The sequence below is a fragment of the Cavia porcellus genome, unplaced genomic scaffold (genome assembly GCF_034190915.1).
Source record: "Cavia porcellus strain 051 isolate PalLab524CR breed Dunkin Hartley unplaced genomic scaffold, mCavPor4.1 scaffold_27, whole genome shotgun sequence".
NCBI classification, from domain to species: Eukaryota; Metazoa; Chordata; class Mammalia; order Rodentia; family Caviidae; genus Cavia; species Cavia porcellus.
In genome coordinates, this window is record NW_026947510.1 from 48246597 (window position 1) to 48271451 (window position 24855).

The 24855-nt window shown below is 34.1% G+C and overlaps 1 protein-coding gene across 19 annotated transcripts in view; it reads right to left on the reverse strand.

The window, feature by feature from the left end:
• Sox5 (SRY-box transcription factor 5) overlaps positions 1–24855 on the reverse strand; it is a 921295-nt gene that overhangs the window by 201617 nt on the left and 694823 nt on the right. For 18 of the 19 annotated variants that reach the window (XM_063238388.1, XM_063238384.1, XM_063238383.1 and 15 more), the window contains one exon: positions 9628–9714. In XM_063238388.1, coding sequence (XP_063094458.1) covers positions 9628–9714 — 87 coding nt within the window. Of the gene's footprint in view, positions 1–9627; positions 9715–13731; positions 13919–24855 lie in introns of those variants that run through there. The other variant, XM_063238394.1, reaches the window with a different exon arrangement.

Below are 24855 nucleotides of genomic sequence, written 5' to 3' on the forward strand. Positions count from 1 at the left end.
GAAAACAAATGTCACTTTTCCTGTTTATAGACCTCCACTTATCCACCATTGGCTTTAGAATAAAATGTCAACTTACATTTTAGAATGAGTAAGGCCCCTCAAAATATCATCCAACCTTCCAACTTCCTTGTACTGAAAGTTTGGTATTACTGCTCCACACACCAGTCCCCTGCTAAATACCACTCTTGAGACGTGCTCTGTCCAAGGTGTTTCCTCCCCCGGTATTCACTCTACATGCTCTAGCTCATGTGTCTTGCTTTCTGGGGCTCTTTTTCTGATTTCTACTGACAAGAGCCGTTCCTGTCTTTGGGGAATTAAGTATGAGAGCTAAGGAAAGCAGAAGAATGAGAACACCTGAGCATTGTACATATCTTTATTATTATATCATTATTATTGTGCTTACTTAGTATATTGTACTGTCTTATTTTTCACAAACACTCTGAGTTTTCCTCTCACAAGGTTGGGAATGGTAGCTGCGAAAGCAACAATTGTAAAGATCAACTTTCTACTACAGGTAATGGCAAATAGTGTGTGTTAGGCATGTAACAAATCCTCTAACATTGTTTAATGAAATATATGAGGAAAACAACCTTTTCAAACACTTTATATTTAGGAATGTCATGTAGCTAAAACAGGAGGAGAGATGTTTTATCTTACATGAACTGCACGGGAATTCTAGTTTTGACTTAAGAGAATTGAAACAGGGATGTAAGTGTTTGCAAGAGAAACCTCTATGTTTATAACAATACCAAACTAAGAAGTAGGAATAAGCCTGATGCTTTTTCTCTAAATTATTTTGTTCAGGTCTAAAGAATCAGTAAGTGCATTACACTATGGAGTCATGCATACAGGGACCGGTTCCAAGTGACTCAGGATACCTTGTGAGAACACTGTGTGTGCTTTCTTCTTAGTAACCTATTTTTGTGTTTCAGTTTTTTGGGTTCTTGTACATTTTAATCTTTGCTACAGTTTCAAATCTGCCTGGAAGGAAGAATTACCCAATAGGGAAAGAAAAATACAAACATTGTTTCATTTCTTCCTGCTGCTTAAAAACTAAGTCACGGAAATCATTCAGAGTTCTGTAAGTTCCACAGAAGCACAGCAGGAGAGAACTTTCTTCAATATAATGTGAAAGAGATCATAAGGGAAGGGAGAAAACCTCAATACCCTATCTCAGTGAGACACAGCTTGATATGTACATTGTTCAGGTGTTCTCCTCATTCTTCTGCTTGTCTTATATCTCATATTTAATTCATTGAAACCCTATCAACCCTCAGACAAGTATCAATCAGCCAATGTATCTTTATTTGCCCTGCTTCCCCTAAATCCACACTACCACAATCTCCTGCTTTGACTACCTGACTGACACTACACTTCTCTAAGCATTCCACTAAAACCGTCCCTAAGCAAACATTCAGTGTTGTGTGCTTAAGAGAGAGAAATCAAATCCTGTCAAAGCTCAGATAGCCTTACACTGCATGTGGAATGAAACCCCAACTCCTTCCTTTACAAACCCCTAAATGAGGTGGCCATTACCTTCCTCCTTGTCATCAGCTTATCCTATTTTCTCTTTTGCATGTATGCTTAGTTAATTTCCTCCATATCAATACGCCAAACTGCTCCAATTAGGGTTTTTGCATGCCCATTCTTTCCTCCACGGAGAACTTGTTTACCTAGGTCAGGGTTTCTTATCTTTAGGACTGCAGACTATCTGCCCTAGACATTATTTTTGTGAGCAGCTGTCTTGTGTAGTATCTGTGGTTTCTATGCATTGCACGCAGGTAGAGCCCCATTCCTGAGTTATATCACCCCAAAATGTCTCCAGACATTGCAAATTTCTTCTGGGAGGAGAAAATCATATTTACTTGAGAATCACAGCTGTATAACACTTAATAATGGGTATATATTCCAAGATATGTGTCATTAAGTGTTAGCATCATTAGCTAAAGATCAGAGAGTATATTTACACAAACTAAGGAGGTTACTATGTCACTAGATGACGTATCTTGTGGGACCACCGTTGTATATGCGTAAGACTGTACTGAAATGAGTGACACTTTGTCATCCATTCAGCATAAATTTACAGAGGAACTCTCATGTGTCTCCCACTGTTCTAACTGCTGGGAACTTTAAGTATTGTACAAGACAGAAAAGAACTTCTGTCCACAAGGGCTTAAATGAAATGCACTTGGATCCATCCAGGTAGTAATTTAAGGGCCAGCTACACAGATCCTTCCCAGAACACAAACATGATAGAAGTCATCAGGTCTCACTTTCAATAATATCATCCAATTTTTAAAGTATGTATAGTAGTCAGCAAATATTGATATTCTTACTGACATTGTTATTTATTGTATCTCCAAGTATAGTATAAGCCCTATGATAGTAGGATAATAATTTGTTTTGCCACTATATGGTTAGCATCTTAGAATAATGTGTAATGTATCTTGGAAGCTGCTAAACACTTGCTGAATTAATGAAATAAATTAAAAACAGATGAAAGTCCCTGATTAGCTGATAACTGCACAATTCTATGCACGACAAAAATTCTTATCAGAATTATTTAGATTAAGGATAATTTCAAATGCAGTGAAATAAAAAGAAATACATGGAAGTTTTTTATTTCCCCAAAATTGTTGCAGTTTACATAAATGAAAATGATGGATAGCTTAATATGTAGCTTTAAATCAAATCATTAAAATCATTGAAAACTACTATCCTCATGAAGTAAAGATGAAAATACAGTAAACTAATTAAGGAAGGAGAAAAGCCCTAGAATTATAGGTAATCTGTCTTCAAATATATTAGAAATTTAATTCTTTGCTTAAAAACAGTAATAATCATTAGGATTTATAAAAAGTTTATTATGGTTGTTTATTAGTGTTTTAGTATGAAATTTGGTTAGATTTTACTTCTTTCTTTAATGAAAATGTTACTTTCAACTAGTGTTTTGCTTGAATCACTTAGAACTCATTGATAGTATTGATTTTAAACTTCTGTGTCGTGGAATACCATAAAAATGTATAGTTTTTATGTTTTTAAATATCATATAAAATATGTGGTATGATAAAAAGCTACCCCTGGGACTCTGAGCTTCAGGAAGACAGGCTTCTGTTTATTAGAATGGCTACCACTTTATCTTCAGAGTTAGCACATGGCAAGGTAGACAACTCATTTGTTGAAAGAAAGCATAATGCATTTGTTGAAAGAAATGAAAGCATAATGAATAAAAGTTTGTTGAAATCATAATGAATAAAAGTTAATGTAGGACATGGTGCAACTTGCTTGTGATACAAGCATTTTGGGAGGCTGAAGCAGCGACATAGGCGATTTAGTGATACACTGCTTCAAAAATAAAACCAAACAAAAATTTTTTTAAAGAAGGAGTGTGGCTCAATGTGAAGCTCCAGATTTCAGTCCCTAATCATTCATTTAACTATACATAATAATATAAATATATAATTTAATTTAACTATATATGTGTATATATATAAAATTTAAGCTATCCTCCGTGTACAACTCAAATTCCCTTTACTGATCCTCATCCAAAGAGACAGAAAGCATATCTTTTATCTAAAAGGATGAATGGAAATGGCAGTGTTGCAGTTCTTCAAGTGACTATTTGTGAGCTTATCCAATTTAAAAACATGTATGAACTAGACTTTTTCATTGAGAATCTAATTAAACTAATGAAATCCAGCTATGTATTCTTTGCTACAATATTGCCATCTGTCAGAAGTTAGAATCAATTAAAATTATACAAGGACTATTACATGTCTGAGATAAGTAATTGCTATTATTCTGTGTACTGGTACTACTGTAAGTATTCTTACATTTTAAAAAGATGTTTATAATTCAACATAGTGTTGTGGTTTTTAGTTCCATATACTAAAAGGTAAAACCTGGTACGTATCTATTATAGGAATCTTACAGTTCTAAAGCTGTTTTCCATTACAGAGAAATGAAATGCTTGACAAGTAGCTATGGTCCTGACTATTATTGTGCTGCACTTGAATATTTTGTTTCTCAGACATTGTGAAAGTTGTATATGCCGTATAACATCTGCAGTACAAACTCATCATTTTTCTTACCTTCTAAAAAGGTATAGTTCTACAAAATATCTAACAGTTTTACAATGCTTTGCGTACTGATAGCATAATTTTAGGAACGTCTTCCAAGACTATTAGAGACTATTATTTACTATGCACAAACTGCTCAGTTAGAATATAGTAATTGTTACCTTAAAATCTGACATTCTTCATTTGTCATTTATTTAGCAAATTAGTCATTAGGTTCCCAATATGGGATGAGAGCAAATTAAATGGTCTATGGGGGAAGCTTTGTATGTAAGTAGGCTAGAAATAAAACCACTGTGTGCCCTAAAGACAGATCTAAGCACAAAATATTTTGGGTGAAAAGGGAGAGGTTCTTTGTTTAGTTGTGGTAGGTCTGGTAGTGTCTTCAAGTTTTAAAGAGTTTGGACATACTCAGTCCAATTTTATTGACAAACTTTCAAGCATCAAGCAAAATGTGGGTTATGCTCCCACCACAGCTTAAGTATATGATTGTGAATAATTAATCTGAGTTTCAATTTTTCACATGATAAACTGAAGTAAAATACATTTTCACAATAACTTTGTAAGGATGATGCTTACAAAATGATATGTGATAAATAGCATTCCCAAATTTTCTTAAATGATCAGATGAAGAAATAAACCAAAAGTAGAAATGTGATTTCTACAAGTACAGTACTAGGAAGAATCAGAGTCACAGGACACTGAATTGTTTTGGCTACATTATGCTTCCTTAACTAAATGTTAATGTAAAATTGGAAAACACTTTAGATTATTGCATTATCTAAGCATCTGGATAACATGCTAGCAAGCTTTGGGGTACAAATTTGTAAGAACACAAATAATATTTTTGTAATATTTTAATTTTATATCCTAACACCTCTCAAATAAATTCTTAAATGAATACATTTTTTTGTCTTTTTTTTAGGCCAGTTCAGGCTGGCCTTGTACTTGCAAAGATCCTCCTGCCTCAGCCTCCGGAGTGCTGAGATTACAGTAGTGCACCAGCACACCCAGTTTGAATCCATTTTTAAATGTGAAAAGTTTTGAGGATGGAATTTTAAGTATAAAATGTGGATTCAATATATGAGCAGGGTGTATCACATCACTTTTGAAACATGCATTATTAAAATCCTATCATACTTAATAGGTACAGAGTAGGTACAGGTATTGGTGCACTGGATCCTCCATATACTCCACATACACCCCAGACTCAGGGGATAAATCCTGTTCTTCCTGGCTCAAGTAGTGTACATGCTCTGGCATGAGGATGTTGCCATTCAGAAACAGGGCAAATCGCTAGTTGATAGAAAATATAGTTACTTTTTCTGTTTTTATAGACATTGTCAAACTTATTCTAAAAACTTATATTTTGTGAGCCAGCAATGTTCTTTAGTTCTTATGAAGCTTTTATGAAAAGTGAAAACATTACTCATGAGCAACTACAGAGGAGCTATAAAACTAGCTTAGCAGATAAAAACATAAACATTTACTTTATTTAGAAGTAAATGACTACATCTTATGGCTGACCTTCCTTATGGCTGACTCTTGCCTTGAACCAATTCCAGATCCAGCGGTATTTGCAGAAAGTCATCAGCATTTCTAACCCCTCTATTAAAATGTGCAGATACACATGCTTCAGGTTAATGGGCAAATGTAATAGTCACAAATTACTACAAGTAACCTCTGTGCTGCTTAATAGTTAATGGGTTTCTAAAGAATAGGTTTAAAGTAACTCTCAAGTTGCACATAGAAATGGGGAAATTTTAGTATCTGTGTATTAAATTTATAAAACTCTAAGGATTTCTTACTGGGATTTCATTCCTAACCTAAGCCTGCTCATTTGTAAATCATCTAATGATGTTTAAAGAGAATTATCTCTTTAAAGGTGCACACTAAATTTACATCTCTTTTATCTCAAAATTCTACATGTCATCTGAGAGATTATTTTAATCCACATGTTGCATCTACATATATCTTTAATTCATGAGCACTGCAAAGGTATAGCATTACTGAGTGGATTATTTCCTTGAATGCATTATTAACAGTTCTAGAGCTGTTTTGTGTTCAGTTTTATGTTTCCTCTTCCAGACTGAACAAATTATATACTTCTAGAAGAGTAATTTTTCTCATCTTATAGAATGCAGGTGGCGTTTTCCTTAACATTGAGTACATAGCTCTAAATTAATGGACTGTGACTAGAGTCACAAGGGTCCACTCAGAGATACTAAGAAGAAACAAACAGGGCTTTAAAATTTTTCTTCAAATGAGGCAGGTAGGGAATATCATTGAGAGTTTTCTGAATGAACTGGCCAGCGAATTTCCAAACAAAGCTCACAAAATATAACCTTCCTAAGATAGAAATAACTGAGAGAAGTTTATGCAGATATTTGTGTTCTCATACTGTAAATAAATAATAAATCTGCAAAAAAACCCACAAGTTTTGTAATTGCTTTGCTGAAAAACAGTGAAATGCTTAGTCAAAGCCACCCTGGGTTCCCAGGCACTAGCCCCAGGTGAAATGCCAATGCAGTGACCTTCAGTGTAATGGAATCTCACGCTAGCTGACACAGTGTGTGGCACTCGTGACTGCCAACTGGAGTGCAATCACAGTTCTGCTCACTTCTCGGTAACTATTAGACTACAAATGGAATTTCTTCACTTTCACACCACCATTCCTTGATGCTTCTACTACAAATCAGGACAAAAACTGTAAATCAGCCAGGTACACAATATAGCTGAATAGAAAAGAAAAAGAAATCCTTCAAGCAGCGAATCAGTTTATAGCATGTATTGACTGTTAGCTATTGGCAGATCTTTGTAGTCAAATTATTTTGTTTTGTAGAGCTGAATCTACTGTCCTCTTTGTGTGTTCCTTAGATTATTTCTGATAGGGCTAAAACCTAATTATTCCACATTTCCAGAATATCCAGAGTCTATGTGCTAACAGGTAAATAATGGAAAATGAAAAATAATTTAATGCTCTTAGAAGTCAGTGACATTTAGGGATTGACACTGTTTCTGAAAAAGTGAAACTGACTTTAAGTGGATAAGACAACTATTTATTCATAGCTAAACTATCCAAATCAAATCCTATTGATTCCTTCTATTGAAAGAAATTATTAGTTTTATTTTAAATATTAATAAGAAACACTTTGTAATCTTTTTGTATGCTGTGATTCCAATATCATGCAAGTGTCATGAAAATGGCATTGTAGAAGCAGGACATAAAACAGCTCCGGGTTCTATGTCAATTGTTTAAAATATTCAGGAAAGGTGTCTGTCTATCTGCCTGTCTTCTTCTCTCATATTTCCAGGAACTAATTCAAATTAAAATGAAAAATGGCTGCGTAAAATAAGAAGAAAAGTTTCAATCTACAAGAATATCAACTAAATACTCAAAAGGCTTTAAACATTCTAACATGAGCAAAAGCTCTACATTATTTTAAATAATTATTTCAATCACTGATAATTCGGTTAAATTCACATTTTCATGTTTTAAAATAAGAAGCACTCACTCAACCTGCTCTCTCCAAACCAAAAACAGTTACTAGTAAGTTAGAGTTACACCTCTGTTGGCCTCATAAAAATAGCTGCCAAGACAACTAAACCATTGTTCTTGTCTAAATTCTTCTGAGGTGGCAAGAAAACTACATTCCTGGGCGCTGCGTAATCTTCGCGTCTGACCCCCCAAGAACCTTTAAGTCAAACTCACTACCCCAGAGGGCAGCCCACTATTGTACCTCTCCACTTTCCAGCCACCTATGAACAATGGGCAGTAATTGCAACTGTCACGGCAGTCGGCAGTCCTCAGGAAAAGTAAGCCAGCACTTTTTCCCAGTTTACTGCCAAACCTGAGCCTAGCACCTAATAACCATGCCCCACAGAAGAAAGACCTACAGTGGCTTTTAAAGTGCATCTAAAAACAGCTTTGTGAACAGAACCAGAGGACAATAACCAAACTTGTGCTCTGAATGTGAAGCTCAAAAAACTCAAAATTAAAGACAGAAACTTCTTTTGTGATCGTACTGTAGCTTCCTAAACTAACCCCCAGGCAAGCCTGAAAGGACAGCTGAGCCTCTTTCCTCTGAGCTTATCGTCGCTGCTGTGGCTGCTTTTAAGTTTGACTTGTGAAGGAAAACGAGGGAGGGGAAAAAATGTTTGTCCTCCAATGGAATGAGATCACACGGCTTGGAACAGCCGCCTCTTTGCTGTACGCTTAGTTATTACCTAGGTCAGCGGAGAATAAAGAACCTCGCAGGATTCAGGCTGTGGCGCAGGTGCAAATGGGTTAAAATCCCATCAAAATGAGATGAAAGACCTGCTACTGTCCAGAATGAAACTTCCTGGTTCTCCTTAAATGTTGTCTTCAGTGTCTTTAGGACACGTTAATGATTAGTCATTCAAATTATTCCATGATAGGTTTTGTTCAGTGAACTTATGATTAGAACTCCTTTACTCACCATTCACTCAGCCCTAATCACATTCTGAATATATGTAATGCTGACCAATTTGAATGAATAAAGGTAACACTGAAACATTTAGTGGAAGTTTTCAAATATCAAGATGTGAGTGTCATGCAGACCAAAGATTTGAGAAGATAAATGATTTGCTTTTCTCCAGGATACTGGGATGCGGGATACTGGGATGCAGGATACTGGATGCTTTTAAGAAAGACAAATGTCTCTCTCACTGAAAGGGCACTTAGAGACATGCATATGAAAAAAAGTTATTTACACACATTTCTAAGTGTGTATTAATATAAACCGAGTGATCTTTTAAATATATAGCTAGCATCCACCAAAAAATAAATACAAAACACACAACTAAAAATCTTAACATAATGACCAAGCATCTGTCTTTCTCATGATTGATCTTATTTTAGAGCTTAGAATCATTGTTATATTGGCAATGAACAGGAAATATATGATGTCTATCAGGCCCTGAGAAAACTCATTTTTAAATTAATTGACAGGTTCACCTACTTCTATTTATAGGTGAGGAAATTAAATCTCCCTTTGCTATTAGTAGAAGTTTGTTAAGATATAAATATTCAGTATTTTCTGTAGTCCATATAAAATTTCCCTTTGTTGTGCATAATTGCTGATTTAAATAAAGCCAGAGCAAACACACTGACTGCCCTTATTGACAGTAAGTAATCTTGTATTATATGTCCTCATTAATCATTTCTGGTTTCAATTACAGATTATGTACATTCATATTTCTAATATGTAAAAATCTATATAATTGTTTTATAAAATGTAATTTTTAAAGGTCCTGAGGGTATATTTCCACATTTGAAGTAAATCATTTAAGTTTGAAAATGAGAAAAACTAAAGCATGTTAAAAATATAGTGTGATTATTGTACTAAAAATAATATAGCATTCAAAAGGTCTGAACGAACAGAAAATAAGAACATTGATAATGAGATTTAACATAGACAATTCATGAAGGACAAAGTAGGTGGGGCACAAGTATTTCTTTTCCATTAATATTTCAGAATATCAACTTCACTTCTGTACACTTATATCAAAATCACTACATGTACATTACCTTTTATTTCGCCAAAGTTTCCTGATCCCATTGCAAGAAGCTTGTCTTTCCAGTCCTTTGAGAGTAGTTTTTCAATACTGGGAGTTTCTAAGTAAAGAAAAAAAAAAAAAATATATATATATATATATATAAGCAAATCAACATAACTTGTTTTTACAATGGAGCTTATTAAAAGTCTAGCTGCTAAAAATAAGGCCATCCCTATTCTAGCCCAGTTCATAATGACTTCATCAACAAACTGATAACAGGGGAGGGAAAAAGAATATGTTTTGTCACCTGCTGTTTCAAAATCATTAGCTTTCTCCTCTTGCGGAACAAAGCCATACTAATTCTTTATGACAATTGGTACATATAAACCTGCAGTTCATTGTTTTCCAATTTGCTGAACAAATTCTTGCTATAATGGATGCTTGTCAATTTCAGGGTGTTAGTCTGCAGTCAAAAAATAATTATGTTGATAAAATGCAGAGTAAAAAAAGGCAAAGAATTAGCTCTTAAATCTGCTACATGTAATTATATCCCTCTGTGTGTTTACAATTACATCCACTTTATAATATGTGTTTAACATCGTGTGCTGGTAAGCACACTGTGGCAAGATTTGCCAGTTCCGTGAACATTTTTAAAAAGTTGGTATAAAAAAAACGTTTTAAAAAGATTGCAAAATCCAGAGAAGTGCATCATGCCTATAATGGAAACCTATTATTTGCTTATTTCAGATTTATATCATACTCTTAAAATGCCCTGTGTTGGGTCAGGACACACATTTTAGAGACCAAGGCTATGCTTTAGTATTTGTTTTTTATATACAGCATGGCTTTGACCTCTTCTTTTGTGCTGAATTTTAATGTATAAGTAAATATAAATGCTAATAAAACTCCCAAACATTAAACTCAGTTCCAAACAATGTAATTGTATATTCTTGTCAGCATTTAGATGGGTACACAATTACAATGGCTTTCAATCCCACTATTAGCCCTGCATTCAGTTAGAAAATGGAGTGTACTAAAAGATAAGTGTCCCAGTATGCTCCATCTAAATAACAATACCCATACTTATTATCTGGATCTAAGACATGCACAGCCATTCTCCACATTGGTGTTTATGTGTATTTGTGTTTGTTCAGGCATTTGTTTACCCCCTACTAGGAGCATAAAGGGAGTACATGTTAACTTATCAAAGGGACCGTCTGTCCTCGAGACCATAAGATTATTAGAAACTGGTTAATTTTCCCCACAGTAACATGCATTTTAAGGAGTCTTCGTCATCAGCTTTGGTTAATGCCTTGGACTTTTTTCAGGGCCCCATTTTAACAATCATCAGTTATCAGAGTCACAAAGCCTACATGGAGTTTTCAACAAAGCAAGGACACAATGCATTGAACATTTTGTTTTCAGATGTCAAAAACGTGAGGAAATTAAGATGGTGAAAAGCTCAGAATATAGATTTACATAATCCATATAGTAACATATACGGTGCAAATATACAGATGCATACTACAATTACTATGTACAGCTTTACCTATGAAGTGTGTGAAAAGTATATTCTTCCTTTGTCACAAAATATATATCCTGATTGTTCACATTTAAGAAATAAAAAGATACTGAAAAGTTTACTTTTATATTTTCTTAAAATATCCCTTTTATCATACAGTTTGTAAAATGACAGTGGCAAGTCTCTGAGTAGCAAAACAGTCATCGTAACCAATATTTCTGTTCACAGAGGCTTTACAGGTAAGTTTAAAATACTACTGCACAGATTTCCACCATTTCTACATTAAACACTTTGTGAGCAAAAGCATTTCTTAAACCTTATCAGAGTAGGTCAAACAAACACCACTGTTTCTTTTTTCTAGCACTTTACAAAAATTCTTGAGTAGCACGTAAACAGGGCGCAGCCAATATGGTATTTGCAATAGAGTACTGTTAGTCATTAAAAGCTAACAAACCTTTGCAAAGCAGGAATGCAGCAATAGAAATCCATTGTGCACTAACAATAGGCCCCTGAACCTCCCTGCACCAAAAGCAGCCCATTTTACTTTTAAAGCTATTGTCTGCAAAGTCCATGACAAAGCTTTTCCCCTGCAGCTAGACAAAATATTCACTGTAGTGTACTCAGAAAGAAACAGAAGTTTTCTAAGTTGCTGAGTTAAAGAAACAGCCACTAGATTTCTGAAACCTGCAGAACATTCCTGGCCTCTTTATTAGGTAGTATGTGCAGTGTAGAGTCACTTCTTTCAAATACTCAACTTTTAGGACATGCTACAGCATAATGAATAAGTTATTTAAGGCCAAGTTATTTGGAAAATGTAAAATCAGAGACTTATCTACACAGGGTTGTCAGGGCTATAGATGCCTAAAGACACTAATACTTAAGTATGAATGAGGTCTATACATTAAATTCAGATTCAAACACATTTATTGAGCAGGCTATGTGTCAGGAACTATGCTGCATCATTTTACCTGTACATTCCTCATTTAATCACAGCAACCAACTGAGACTCAGTTTGTTTTATTACATCTATTTCACAAGAGTACACACACACACACAGCTTTTATCTGCAAAACAATTCTGGAAAGTAGGGAAAACATATTGTTATTAACTCTATCAGGTGAATGAGGGAAAAATTTAAAATTGAACCTTTTGAATTTTCCAGGGTAATATGTATATAGGAATAGCGACCATGAGATTAAAAGGCATACTTTTTAAAATAGTTTTTGTGATCTTAAAATTGCAGTCCAATGGAGCTGATACTGCATTTCAGAGTGCAAGGGAACTTACTGAAAACCTATGAATAGTGCACAAGGACAGAAGGAAATGTTTCCTTTTACTTACATGAGGATGAAATGTATAGTATCCCAAACAACCTAAGGTGTCACTAAGATTGACATGAGTGAGCTGGGGTGAGGGGACGGGGTGGGGTGGAGGGTGTATGTATTTCACCTACTTGACATGCTATCTGAATTTCTGTAAAATAAAGAGTGTCTACAAATCCACATCTCATATTCTACCAATTTGCTACACTTTCAGGTGGTTTATACTGGTAGCACTCTAAGGAAATTATCTCTTAATAAATATCACAGTGGATGAACAGCGTTTGAACTTCTCTGAATACAGTAAAGTTCTCAAAGAAAATTCATCATTAGAAATACAAAAGACCAAATGGCAAAGTCCCAATATTTAAATATATCTGTTCACTAATGTGTGAGATTTAACACAATTATGAAAGTGCTGCTTCACAATTTATATAGTAAAAGAGATAACAATTATCAATTAAGCAATTAATTTTGCAAAAGAGTGTTTTAAAAACACAGAATTGAATTTTATGCTATGAATGTTATCATGCTGCATGCATAGTAATTTGCAATGTTCAAGTTTTGGATCTCTTACTTTCATGGTAAGGTATGCTGTATTGTTTCTGGTTCTGTTTTTTTTTTTTTTTTTCCCTTAATTTGTTTGTTTGTTGTTTTCAAATTGACCCTGGGGCTTTTGCACTGATCTACATCCCAAACCCTTTTTATTTTGAGACAGGGTTTCTCTTAGTGGCTGAGCTGCCCAGGCGGTGGAGAACTTCTGGTACCCTTTCCTCAGCCTCCTGTAGTGCTAGGATCACAGGTGTGCTCCTCCATACCTGGTGTATGCTGTGCTCTCTATTAAACACTTCTAAAGGTTTCCCTGAGCATTCTTTCTCCTGAGATACCAATCTCCCAAGCAAAGGAATATCACCATTAGCTTCAAAATGGGAACTACCACTTCTTAAAATAAGTATACAAGTCCATTAATAATTATTTTTGCATGGTATTTCAGTTTACTGAATATTACTCAACCAAACAGTTTTGCCAGTAGTATGTGTAGCTATTACCTCCATGTAGTAGATGAGGAAACTGAGGTTTAGAAACTTGCTTTGTACAATATCATTTATCTAGAAATTAGAGCAGATGGAATACAAAACCAAATTTGCTTAATTCCAAGATCTGTATCTTTAGGGAAAATTTAAATCATATGTTTTAAAAGAGAAAATAAAATAGCTGCTAACAAGGTAAGTTAACAAAAATGAAAGCCAGTCTTCACTAGCACACATGTTAATATTCAGATGAGTCTACTTACTTTCTTCTGTTTCTGCCAGAGGACCCTTCTGATATATTTGCTTCTTTTCCCCCTCCTGCCCTTGCTTCTTTGGCTCACATATGCTTCTTCACATCAGTGCCTATGGCAATCCGACCAATGAATGCCCCCCCAACTGTGCCAGCCATTGTTCCAACAGCATCCTGCCTCTTTAGGGGCTGTTCATTCCCTGTAACTTGCACTCCGTTTTCCCTTCAGTGCCAAATACTCTTAAGACTGACTCCCTCATCTGGAACAATGAGACCTAGAGACTCATGCCAACATATTGTAATTCTCCAACAAGCTGCCAGTGCCAAGAATTAAACCACATTCGCTCCAGTGCAGTAGCTTTACACACAAGCTAGGTTTTTGCTTTGTGTTTATGTAGGTTCTTTTTCTCCCCCTCTCTTAATCTCCCTTGAGCTGCCATGGCAGGGCCTACTGAAAAACTGAACTAGCAAAAAATATGTACGTATAATATTTGACTTTTTTAAAAAAGTGCCAAGAGTTAGGTCATACAAATCTGCCACTGTTTGTACTTTAATTTTGTAGCTGAAACTAAAGTGTGTTGCTCTAGTCATGGAGCACATGTACCTGCATTTATGAATGGAGTATTCATTTTTGAAAGGAAAAATAATATAGTTGAATTTCAGAATATACCAGTAGTCTCTCTATAGTCAGGAAATAAAAGCATATGTAAATTATTGATGTCATGGAATTATATTTTTGAAGTTAAAAAATCCTTCGCTATCGTTTAGATAAGCATTTCATAAAAGTAATTTATCAAAACATTTATCAGACATCAGTGAAATATAAATGGTTGTCCACTTAAAATAGCATTCCATTGTCGTGTAAAGCTAATTTCATTAAACAAACTGTGTTTCATTTCTTCAAGAATTAGATCTTGTTAGCACTTCACCAAATGCCAGTCTTTAAGGGAGTTACAGATTATGCAATATTCTTCAAATATTTTACCGAGGAAATTAGTTTTTAGAGATGACTATTTAACTCAATTTAAGTAATAACTGGCTTAAGTAAGACTGAAAATGATAGATTAGTTTAAATAATTTGCCCAAAATCACAAATCTAGTTAAGGATAAAGGCAGAGCTTGAAGCATAATTCTCAGTTCAGTGTTTTCTGTAGCACCTGTACTACAAGTGTTTTGTTTGCTTCATTTCCTTTTGAGTCCTTCATTAAAGGGCCAAATATCTGAAAAGTAAAAATTTGGCTTCATTTTATTCATTGAGTTTTCCTTGAAAACTATGTGACAGTAATCCTGTAAAAGTTACGTAATATTAACTTAATATTCTATGCTTACAAACTTTCATGATAGCCACAGGAACTAAGGGATAAAAACAAGTTGGTGCATTATGCCAAGTACAGTTTTTTTCAAACAGATAATTATAATTCAACATTCAATGTATTGTTATTTGATTTTTGAATTAAGGAAAATTCTTTGTTTTTGTGTTTTTTGTTTCTTTTTGAGGCAGGGTCTCACTATGCAGTTCAGGCTGGCCTTGACTTAACTTTGTAGCCCAGGCTGGTCTGGAACTCACTGATCGTCCTGTCTCAGCCTTTCAAGTGCTGGTATTGCATGAATATGGCAATACACTGATTGATAAAGGGAAAATTGGGATAAATCAGGGAATCACATCAGTAAGAATTCAATTCTTGCTGGCAACAGCTACAGGTACAGACAGTGCATGGTTTTGCTAGTTTGTTTGTTTTCTTTTTCTTTTGGTACTGAAGAGTTAATACAGGGCCTTCATACTGAGTTACATCTCTAGCCTTTTTAATTTTGAGACATGGTCTTGCTTAGTTATTGAAGATACACAAAACGGGCCCCAATTATGATCCTCCTGCCTTAGTATCTGAGAGTTCTGAGAATGCAAGGTAAATAATAAAAACTTCTACATATGGAGAAAATTATTTATACACTAAAGACCAGGAGGTCCTGAAGTAGTCTCCTTAGCCAAACCCTGCAGCTAGTCAGCCACTGGCAACATCAAGTTTTTCCAGGAAATGTTAAAGTTATGCATAGTACAATGCACAATAGAAACACATCTGAGATTCAAAATCATTAGAGTTTGAGTAAGCCTTACTTTTATATGTAATTATCCTGAAGTGAAATAAGCTCTTGAAATAGTTTTAATATTGCCAAATAATTGTTATTTCCACTTAAAAGTTAAGAGCTTGTAAAAGAAAAAAAAAAAAAGTGTCTTTGGCTGACTCAAGTTTTGAAAAGTTTAAGGTATAATCAGTGTTTGGAATGAGCTACACCTAAATCATTAGTCACAAGCTTAAACTTTCTCATTGTATCAGGTGATATAATTAAAACATCTGTTCAAGTACATCCAACACTATCGCATTTTAGAATATTTTTGTGTGTGATTAATATGGCTTAATTAATATAGTACACTTTCTACATACTCTTGACAATACAGCACTATCCTTTTTTCATAAAAAATCTCCATTAGAAGATAATTTATGAGTGATAAATTATCACTTCATCCATTCCATCACTCAGAATGTAACTGTATTTTCTTAAATAGACTAGAACTCTGTTTTGTTTTTGTTTCAAACATTAGATCCCTGCAAAAATACCACAAGGTATTTGAGGGCAGCAGTTAAATAAGTAATTGCAGGGACTAATTCCTCATGTACAAAATCTCCTTTGTATTTTATTATTAAACATAAAAAATAATAATTTAATATCATAAAACCTGACTCTATCACTTACTTTTGTTGTGATGTTTGGCAAGTAATTTAACCTCTCTACTCTTCAATTTACTCACCTGAAAAGAGGATAATAACTGCACTTATTTCATGTTTGCCGAGATAATTAATTTATGCAAAGCACTTTAAACAGTGCAGGGCACACAGTCATGCCTAAAAATGTTAATGAAATAACACCTTAAATTTAGTATGTAACAATCCAAGAAAACTATTTCAAAAATAAAATTGTGTATACTACAATCGAAAGCTTTAACTAAGGACAATAGTTCTCCCTATAATGATTTTCATAATGATCCACTAGGAGCTTCTTAGTTATCTAACATAAAGAGAAGGGTACAGCAGTATGAGGGACAGGGAAGGGGTCCTTTCCATATGAGATATCCCCAAACAGCATCCACATTACAGATAGACTCAACTAACTTCTGTTCTTATGTTTGTTTTTCAGTTGTCTTTCTAACTTTCTAGGTCTATCAGATCTTCAATGATGTCTAAAGCTTTTTTAAAGCCCACGCTGTTGACAAGTCAAAGGGAGCAATGAAAGCTTTGCAGTGCTCTTTTCCCAGGGCCAGTCAACCAACACCAACAGTGATTATTGTTATTTATTAGCACTATAGTTTTGTCCTCCAACACTGCGCACTTACACAAGCCCCCCAGTAGAAAAACATTTTAACTTTTAATAAAAATGGGAAGGCACAGGACTCTTGGGTAGGGCTTTCTTGCTTTTTTTAAAAAAATAAAGTGCACAGGTAATGATCACTGTCCATTTGGATCCAAATAATTTATGATATCAGCATAGTGTGGGTAGAGAAATGTGACTCAAGTTCCAACATTATTTACAGTGAGAAGGATCACACTGATGAGGAAAAAGAAGAGAAAGGTTTACTAAGAAGGGAGAGGGAAGAAAAGCAAAAGCAACTTGATAGAAAACCAGGAGCAAAGATGTTTATGATGCATATATATGAGTCCATTTACAAAAATCAAAACTTATAAAAGATTTATGACTATTTTTATTAAATTCATCAAATAAGCAACTTAGTGAGATTCTAATAATAACTCTTATTTTCTGTATATTTACTTGAAATAGTATTTTCTCTATTATATATGTTTGTATTGCATATGTGTGTGTGTGTGTGTGTGTAAGAAAATATAGAAAAGATATCATAAGGACTCAATTATATAGTGTAAGATATATTAGAATCAGAAATATTTAAAACAAAGTCTTAATTTCAAGAATAACTAACAAACTGAGGAAAAGCTTAAGACAATTTAAACAAACCACCTTTAGTAAAGAGAAAAATGTATAGTTCTAAATAAACTACACATTTGGTATATTTAGGAAAAGAGTTGAATGAATATGTGTTTGAATTATAAATGGTTCAAGTAACCCCTATAAACAATGTATTTACATACTGCCCTATTTAATTACATATCTAAAACATGCTCAGAATAAAAATTAATGATCATATTTGTAGAATATTGTTTAAAACTGGGAAAGTAGGAAGCGGAGAAGAGAATGAAGATATATAAAAAGTTCAGAAACAGAAAACATACATTAGAATATGAAGTCCAATGCTTTAAGAATATGACAGAATGTTTTACCACTGGAAGTGAGAATTGAAACGCACACAGCCTGATGCTAAAGTACTACACATCCTGAGTCTTCTCTGTCACAACATATGTGAACACAAATCTCTATCTCAGCCACCAGATGCCTCAAAAGACAGGAACAATAAAAACTGATACGGTTCATATGATAAATCAGGAATTGTGATATGCAGGTAGGTGAATAGTTTGGATACTTGTTACAATTCAATTTATATACCTTTATACCCTAAAACATATATAAAGTCAGGTTTTCAAAACAAGAAAAATATTCCTTGCTTTTAAAAAACTTGTATAATAAATAAACATACAGTCTCTTCAACCAAAGTAATCTATTTGCCTTAACAACTTGTTACATTTGGTATCTTATAACCTTTTCATGAATTTTGGATTGTGTCAATTATAGAGCAATTTCAGATGAGAAAATAGAACAGGTTTATTGCTAATGTTCCCAGGCTTACACAACAAACCTGCAATTATACATTTGCTACAATATGCTGGAGCTCCCAAGAATGCACAGAAGCAAAGCAAAATAACAAAAAAAATCTCTAAACTAAAGCCAATTTAAAAGGCTTCTCTTTAAAAAGTACTTTCATTTACAAAGAACAAGATAAAGAAAATAAAAAGAAAGAAAACAAAAAATTTAAAAACTGGATAAAGAAAGTAAAAAGAGACTATGGTTTTTACTTTTCCTGTATCATTCAGGGCCTTTAGGAGTATCTTAACGATAAAGACAGTGTATGTGAAATTAGTTATTATAATACATTGACACAAAGTGTGATCGAAATATATACTGAATGCTTAACTTGAAAAATTTTATTACACTAAAAGATACACGACTATTAATCCAACTCAAAATTTTGCCCCTTTTGTAGAACACACTTGTCCCATATTCTTGTCACTTTGAAGCACTTTCGGAAGTCCTCTTTTGCGTGTGTTTTGTAAAGAGTGATTAAAAGTGACTGCTGCCGCTCGGTGCCATCCAACAGAAAAGCAGGCTGTGCGTTCTCACTCTAGACTAGTTACTGTGCACCTCCTGGCTCTTCCTAAAGTCAAAATGACCATGAAAGGTAATGAAGTTGAATTGATGCAGGACAAAGCTGCCACAACAAGGTAACTAAATACCCTCACAACAGAGGACTTCTAGACCTGCTTTAGAAGGATGGGATAACTGTGTTTGAGGCAAAGAAGAGTATCTTGAGGAACATGAAGGACAATATGTGTTTTTCTATCTAATTTTTAACAATTTTAACCATGTACCATGATTTCAATCATATCTCCGATATTTACTTCATTTCTGAATGGATGGCTGTATAAAACTATTCTCTTTGCTTTTAATGGTCTATGGTACTATGTGAGCTCCCACACTATTTTTTTTTTTAACAAGCAAAGTGTATAACTTATATATAAACTATTTTCTTTTTTTTGTACAATTTGCACAGAAAATGCATGTATACACTGACAATTAGAGGCATCATACTTTCCTCATATATGACAGAGTCACCAAGTAGGCCTTTACTAAGCCCCACAAACCTGTAGCACTGAGATACTGATACTAAGGCATGGCCCTAACCTCGAAAATACACCATTTCCAAAGGAGATGTATAGATTATAAACAGACTTTAAAATCCCTGATTCAAATTGCTCTGTGTCACTAAGTTGCTCTGTTCCTGTCTCATTTATTGCAACAAAATCAGAGTGTCTTATTGAATTTAATTCACTAATGAATAGTAAATAATTGTACAAACAGATTTTTTTCCCTAAATTCTAGTAGTACTGCCATAAAGCAATAATTCTAAAGTCAATCTGTTTATCAGTTGAACCTGCAATAATAAATTCTACTAGGTAATAATTTCCAAAAATGGGGCCAATTTCTCCTCTTGTACACAATTAAGAAAATAATTGAATCAAAGTAGGGAGATAAAGTTAAATTAGAAGATCAGTCTATGGATAAGACTAATAGGATGAATTAATTCAATAAAAGATGCACTGCGCATTTCTCCAGGGATGGAGGGCACAATGGGAGTGGCTGCTATGTTCCCAGCTTTCATCATCACAGGGAAGTTGCCTCAAAATTCAAAATTCCAGGGGCCACCACTGCATCTCATTTATTATGTCATCTTTGGACAATAAGAATAAGAAATTTTCTTCAGTCTCTTTGACAAATAAATACAATTTGGGGAATAAAAATATGGATAAAATACCCTATTTAACCACTAGAAAAATGAATTTAAGACTTTTCACAAATGAATAAGATTTGAGTAGAATGCATCTATTGAATTCTTAGGAAGGAGGTTTTCACTGATGCTGCATTGTCATTTGAGTGATAATTACACATTATTATCCAAAAAAATCCAACTATCTTTTAATACTTTACTATTTTATGTCATTCATTCTAAAGTAGCCTTTTAAGTGCCAAGGTAAGAAAAAAAGGTGAAATGCAACAAAGAATAACCAAAGAGCCCCGATATATTTTAATTTTAAACAGAGGAAAATAAGGATGATGACTTGCTGGTATACTTTGATGAAGAGGCTTTTTAAAATATTATATAAGAGATCATGAATTATGCAATCACACATTAGAAACACATCTATTCCTTTTGTTGCTGTTTTTGTTTGGTTTAGTTTGGCCTTGTGGTACCAGGGGACACATAAAAATATTCTTCAATATAATTTACTACACATAGAAGAGGTGTGGATGATTATGTAAATGGCAGAGAGAGAAGTTCCTGAGATGTCACTGAAACGACAAACGTAATCTTTCTGAATGGTAAAGAGCTGAATTGAGCAGGCTCAGAAAAGAACTGCAGAATTAATATTACAAGTAATTTGGTAAATCAGAGAAGATTCAGTGACATAAAGTGTTTTCTATTTTAAAAAATTCTCTGAGTAAAACCTTTAAGGAATGGCAGGATCCCAAACTATTAGTGTTGGAATGTGTGTTATAGCAGACAATAAAATTTTTTGTTTGAACTTAATCAAAATGCAGTTTTACAGCTTAGTAACAATCAGAGGGCTTCATATACTCTTAAAAGCATCAGTTGGTAATATCCATAGAATACTGTTCCAGACCTAATAACTGAGAGAAAAAACAAGACACATAAACATGAGAGGATGATTAAATATCGGGAGGACAATACAATGTAGTAAAGGGAAATGGTACTGTTTCATGTCCTTTTTTCTCCTGTGCTTAGCTTTCTAGAGAAGAGCAATTGAAGAGCCTGATTCTCATAGGTAAGGATACCTAAGGACACTGATCTATAGATTTACATCACCAAAATCTCTTTCACTGATACATTTATTTTATTATAATTGACATAAATGTTTATATATAACTAGAATGTAACACCTAAGAAATGTGTCTAAGTAAGAAAAGTACATGGATGTTGGGAGGGCTCAAAGGATGTTCATAATACTATGATGCTTATTCCTTGCTTTGTTAATAATTTGTTTAAAATTTTTTGAAAAGCAGAAGCTTATTAAAATAGTAGGGATTTTGATTAAATACAATGAAATATCAGCAGTTAAAAAATTAAGATACAAATCAGTATTTTATTTCAAAAGGATGGGTGAATTCAAGTAAAATAAAAGACCACCCAATTTCCTGACCTGTGGGTCAGAGAGCAAGTTTTTACAAACTTGAGAATGGTCTATTTTAAAGACATGAAAATCTGTGGCCCATATGTTAGAAACTCAAAGGTGTTTATACTCCTGGGAATTTTCCCCGAGGGATATGGAAACTCCCAGGAATCTGTGGTCTAGTTCCCAAAGAGAGTTGCAGAGTGTTTCACCCATACGAGGTCTCCGTTATGAGACACTGGATCTCCTATCCAAACTGAACTCTAGCATCAATAATGTGGTCTCAAACAGACCTCGTTATTATCAAATAATTGGAAAATATCTTACAATTCTTTTAGGGAGAAGATTCAGATAAAATATACCTAGTAACTAGGATGAATTAAAAAATACATTTGACTTATTTTTACTAGATGTTTCAGAAATGGAGTTTGAGTTCTTCAGTTAATTACAAGCATCCCAAATAAGTAATTCCAAGTTTGGTAGCTTCTATGCTCATATTTTAAATTATACAAAGCATATATTTTAATGTAAGACATTTGGTAAGCTATGAATTTAATTTATTACAGTAGATTTATAAACATTAAAATTGATCTTCATTAATTGACAGTGATCAACATTGTAAGATATATTACCTATTTAAACTATATATTAAGATTAAAAATAAAAGATATGTTCTTTCTAAAAACAAAAGAAAACCATCATTATATGACAGTTATCAAAAAACAAAAGAGAAATTACTTTGTATAATGAAAGATTAAATTATTTACAAAAATGTTGCAAAATGTATAAAGTTCATTGACAATTTAACAAGATTTCCTGTTATACAATAGGTGCCAATCTATTTTTTAGTCCATAATTCTAGATGTAGAACTTGTCTTTCTTTCTCAGCAAATTGTTCAGTTTGCAGTGCAGCACCCACAGAAATTTTAAAGCAGTAAAGCCAAATCCCCAAAATGTGAAGAGCTCTGTGCCAAACAAAGCTGAACAAAAACTAAAAACCAGCACTTAAAAAAAAAAAAAACAAACTTGATTTGAGTTTAATTGAAATTCTTGTTTTCATACATATCTCAGCCTTTCTGTTGTTGTTGTGACACATAAAGTATCTACAAAATAATGATCAGTGAGGTTTCACAGCATGGAGGGAGAAAAATGAGAGGAAAAAAAAGTTTATTCCACACTATTTGAATTACATCTAGGTAGTTCTCAATGGGGCTACTACCAAATCCTTTAAGCCCACCAGTCTCTTACCTACATTAAATTAATGAGGCATCTCAAGCATTCATTCTTTACCAGCAGCTCTAGGCTCTCCACTTGGACACCTACAATTTACTAAATTACAAACAGTGACCTAGGGGAGACATCTGTTTGTTATATACAATATTGTATTACACAGTGCACTGGAAGAATATTTGGGAGATTAACACGATAAGATATATGTTGAATTATATTTTCTAGGGTTAATAGGGGATAATGTACAACTCTGTGATCTTCTCTTTACCGGTAAAAATTCCTATTTTCCCATCAGGCAGTAAAGGCCTCTGAAGATCAACATGATGAAATACAATACTTACAAACAAGGCAGTGCTAAGAGGTCTCTATTATGCCATGATACCCACTACCTCCACACAAATACGTTTATTAAGCCTAAATACATTAAGCTTGATTATAATCAATTTTTTTATAATACCACCTTCTTACGAATGCTCATAACACTTGGCTCCCAGGGATGTACTTCTAATGAGATGGCCAGGTGTATTTTCCATTAAAGACCTCTGCTGGAGTTTCTATAGTACTTTTTCTCATATATTTCAAGTTAAATGCTCCTTCTACTCTTATGTTTGCTTCAAAAGAGCTAGTCTTTTTCAGTGATTAATTTTCTATTCAGAAAAAAAATTGCTACTTTTTACTTTGTTCTCTTGGTTTCAGATCCACCTCCTTCCTTTTCCCTTGTCTATTCCAGAAAGTCTTCTCTGCTCTCCCCCAGACCACCATCTTCTAGCCTCCAAATTGTTTTTACTGATGTATAGTTAAAAATATTTAGGGACCCACCCCTCCCAGCAAGAGACTATTCAGTTAACAAAAAACAAAACCCTGAATTATCAAGACTATAACCGAGCCAAAAAGTACTGTAGCCATTTATATTATATGACCTCAGCAGTCTCTGATTGAATTGCAACATGGCATTAAATCAAACAGTATGCATTGTATGTGTGACTTTATGAATTCTGGTATGCTATGTGAGATCGGGACACGGATGAGAGTGGCAAGGAAATTATTAAAAATTCCCAGGAAAAAAATCCTGTTTCAGGGTATATTTGTTTTCTTCTTTTTAAACATGCTCTTTACTGTGTTTTGGAACTTAGGCATTTTGTGAAATTCTCTGAACTGATATTCCTAGGCATGTTTAAACAACAGAAATAATGGAAGCATAATTGATTGCAGCTGGGAACTGTCATCCTATCAGTAAGCAGCACCTAACTGGCAAATACTACAAGCTCGTTAAAGATTCCTTTATGAATTGGGCACTGTGAAAAGACTGGGCACTCTTTATCCCATGTATTCAAGTCAAAATCTTCACTGATTGATTTCTCAAATTTTACTAGACTAGAAACAGTAAGTGGTTAGTCTGCTGGCCTCTTTCCAGCGTGTTTAGGTAAAGAAGGTGGGGTGCTTTGTTTCACAAAGTTAAATGTATAACAGGTTTCTAAACATGTTATATCCTTCTGTCAAGTGGAGATACTCAGTAAAAACAATGTTCTCAGTACACGAACTTTTATAGGAGAAAGGAGGAAAAAATAAAAATACCTCACTCCGAAATCAATTTTTGTGAATCAAATTACTATAAATTTCTCAATACATATTATAGTCTAATCAGAGAACACCAAAGCTTAATTCTTATCTGGAAGCAGCTTTTATATCACTCTTTAAATTTACTTAACTCAGACTTCCCCCCCAAAAAGAGAGGGGTGGAGAAAGGAAAACTAATAATTCCACATTAACTTACTAAGAGAAAAGCTACAGTAAGTCCCTTTTCCTATTTTCTTATATTTGTGTAGCTGTTAGACATTTTGCAAAGGAGGGGAGTACCAGCCAGCCTTTCACAACAAAAGACCCACTGTCACCGAGCCAGTCCCAGACATGGTAGAAACCAGCCCACAGGAAAAGGCCTGGCTCCAATGTTAGGCCCCGGCCGAGTACAGTCACTATAT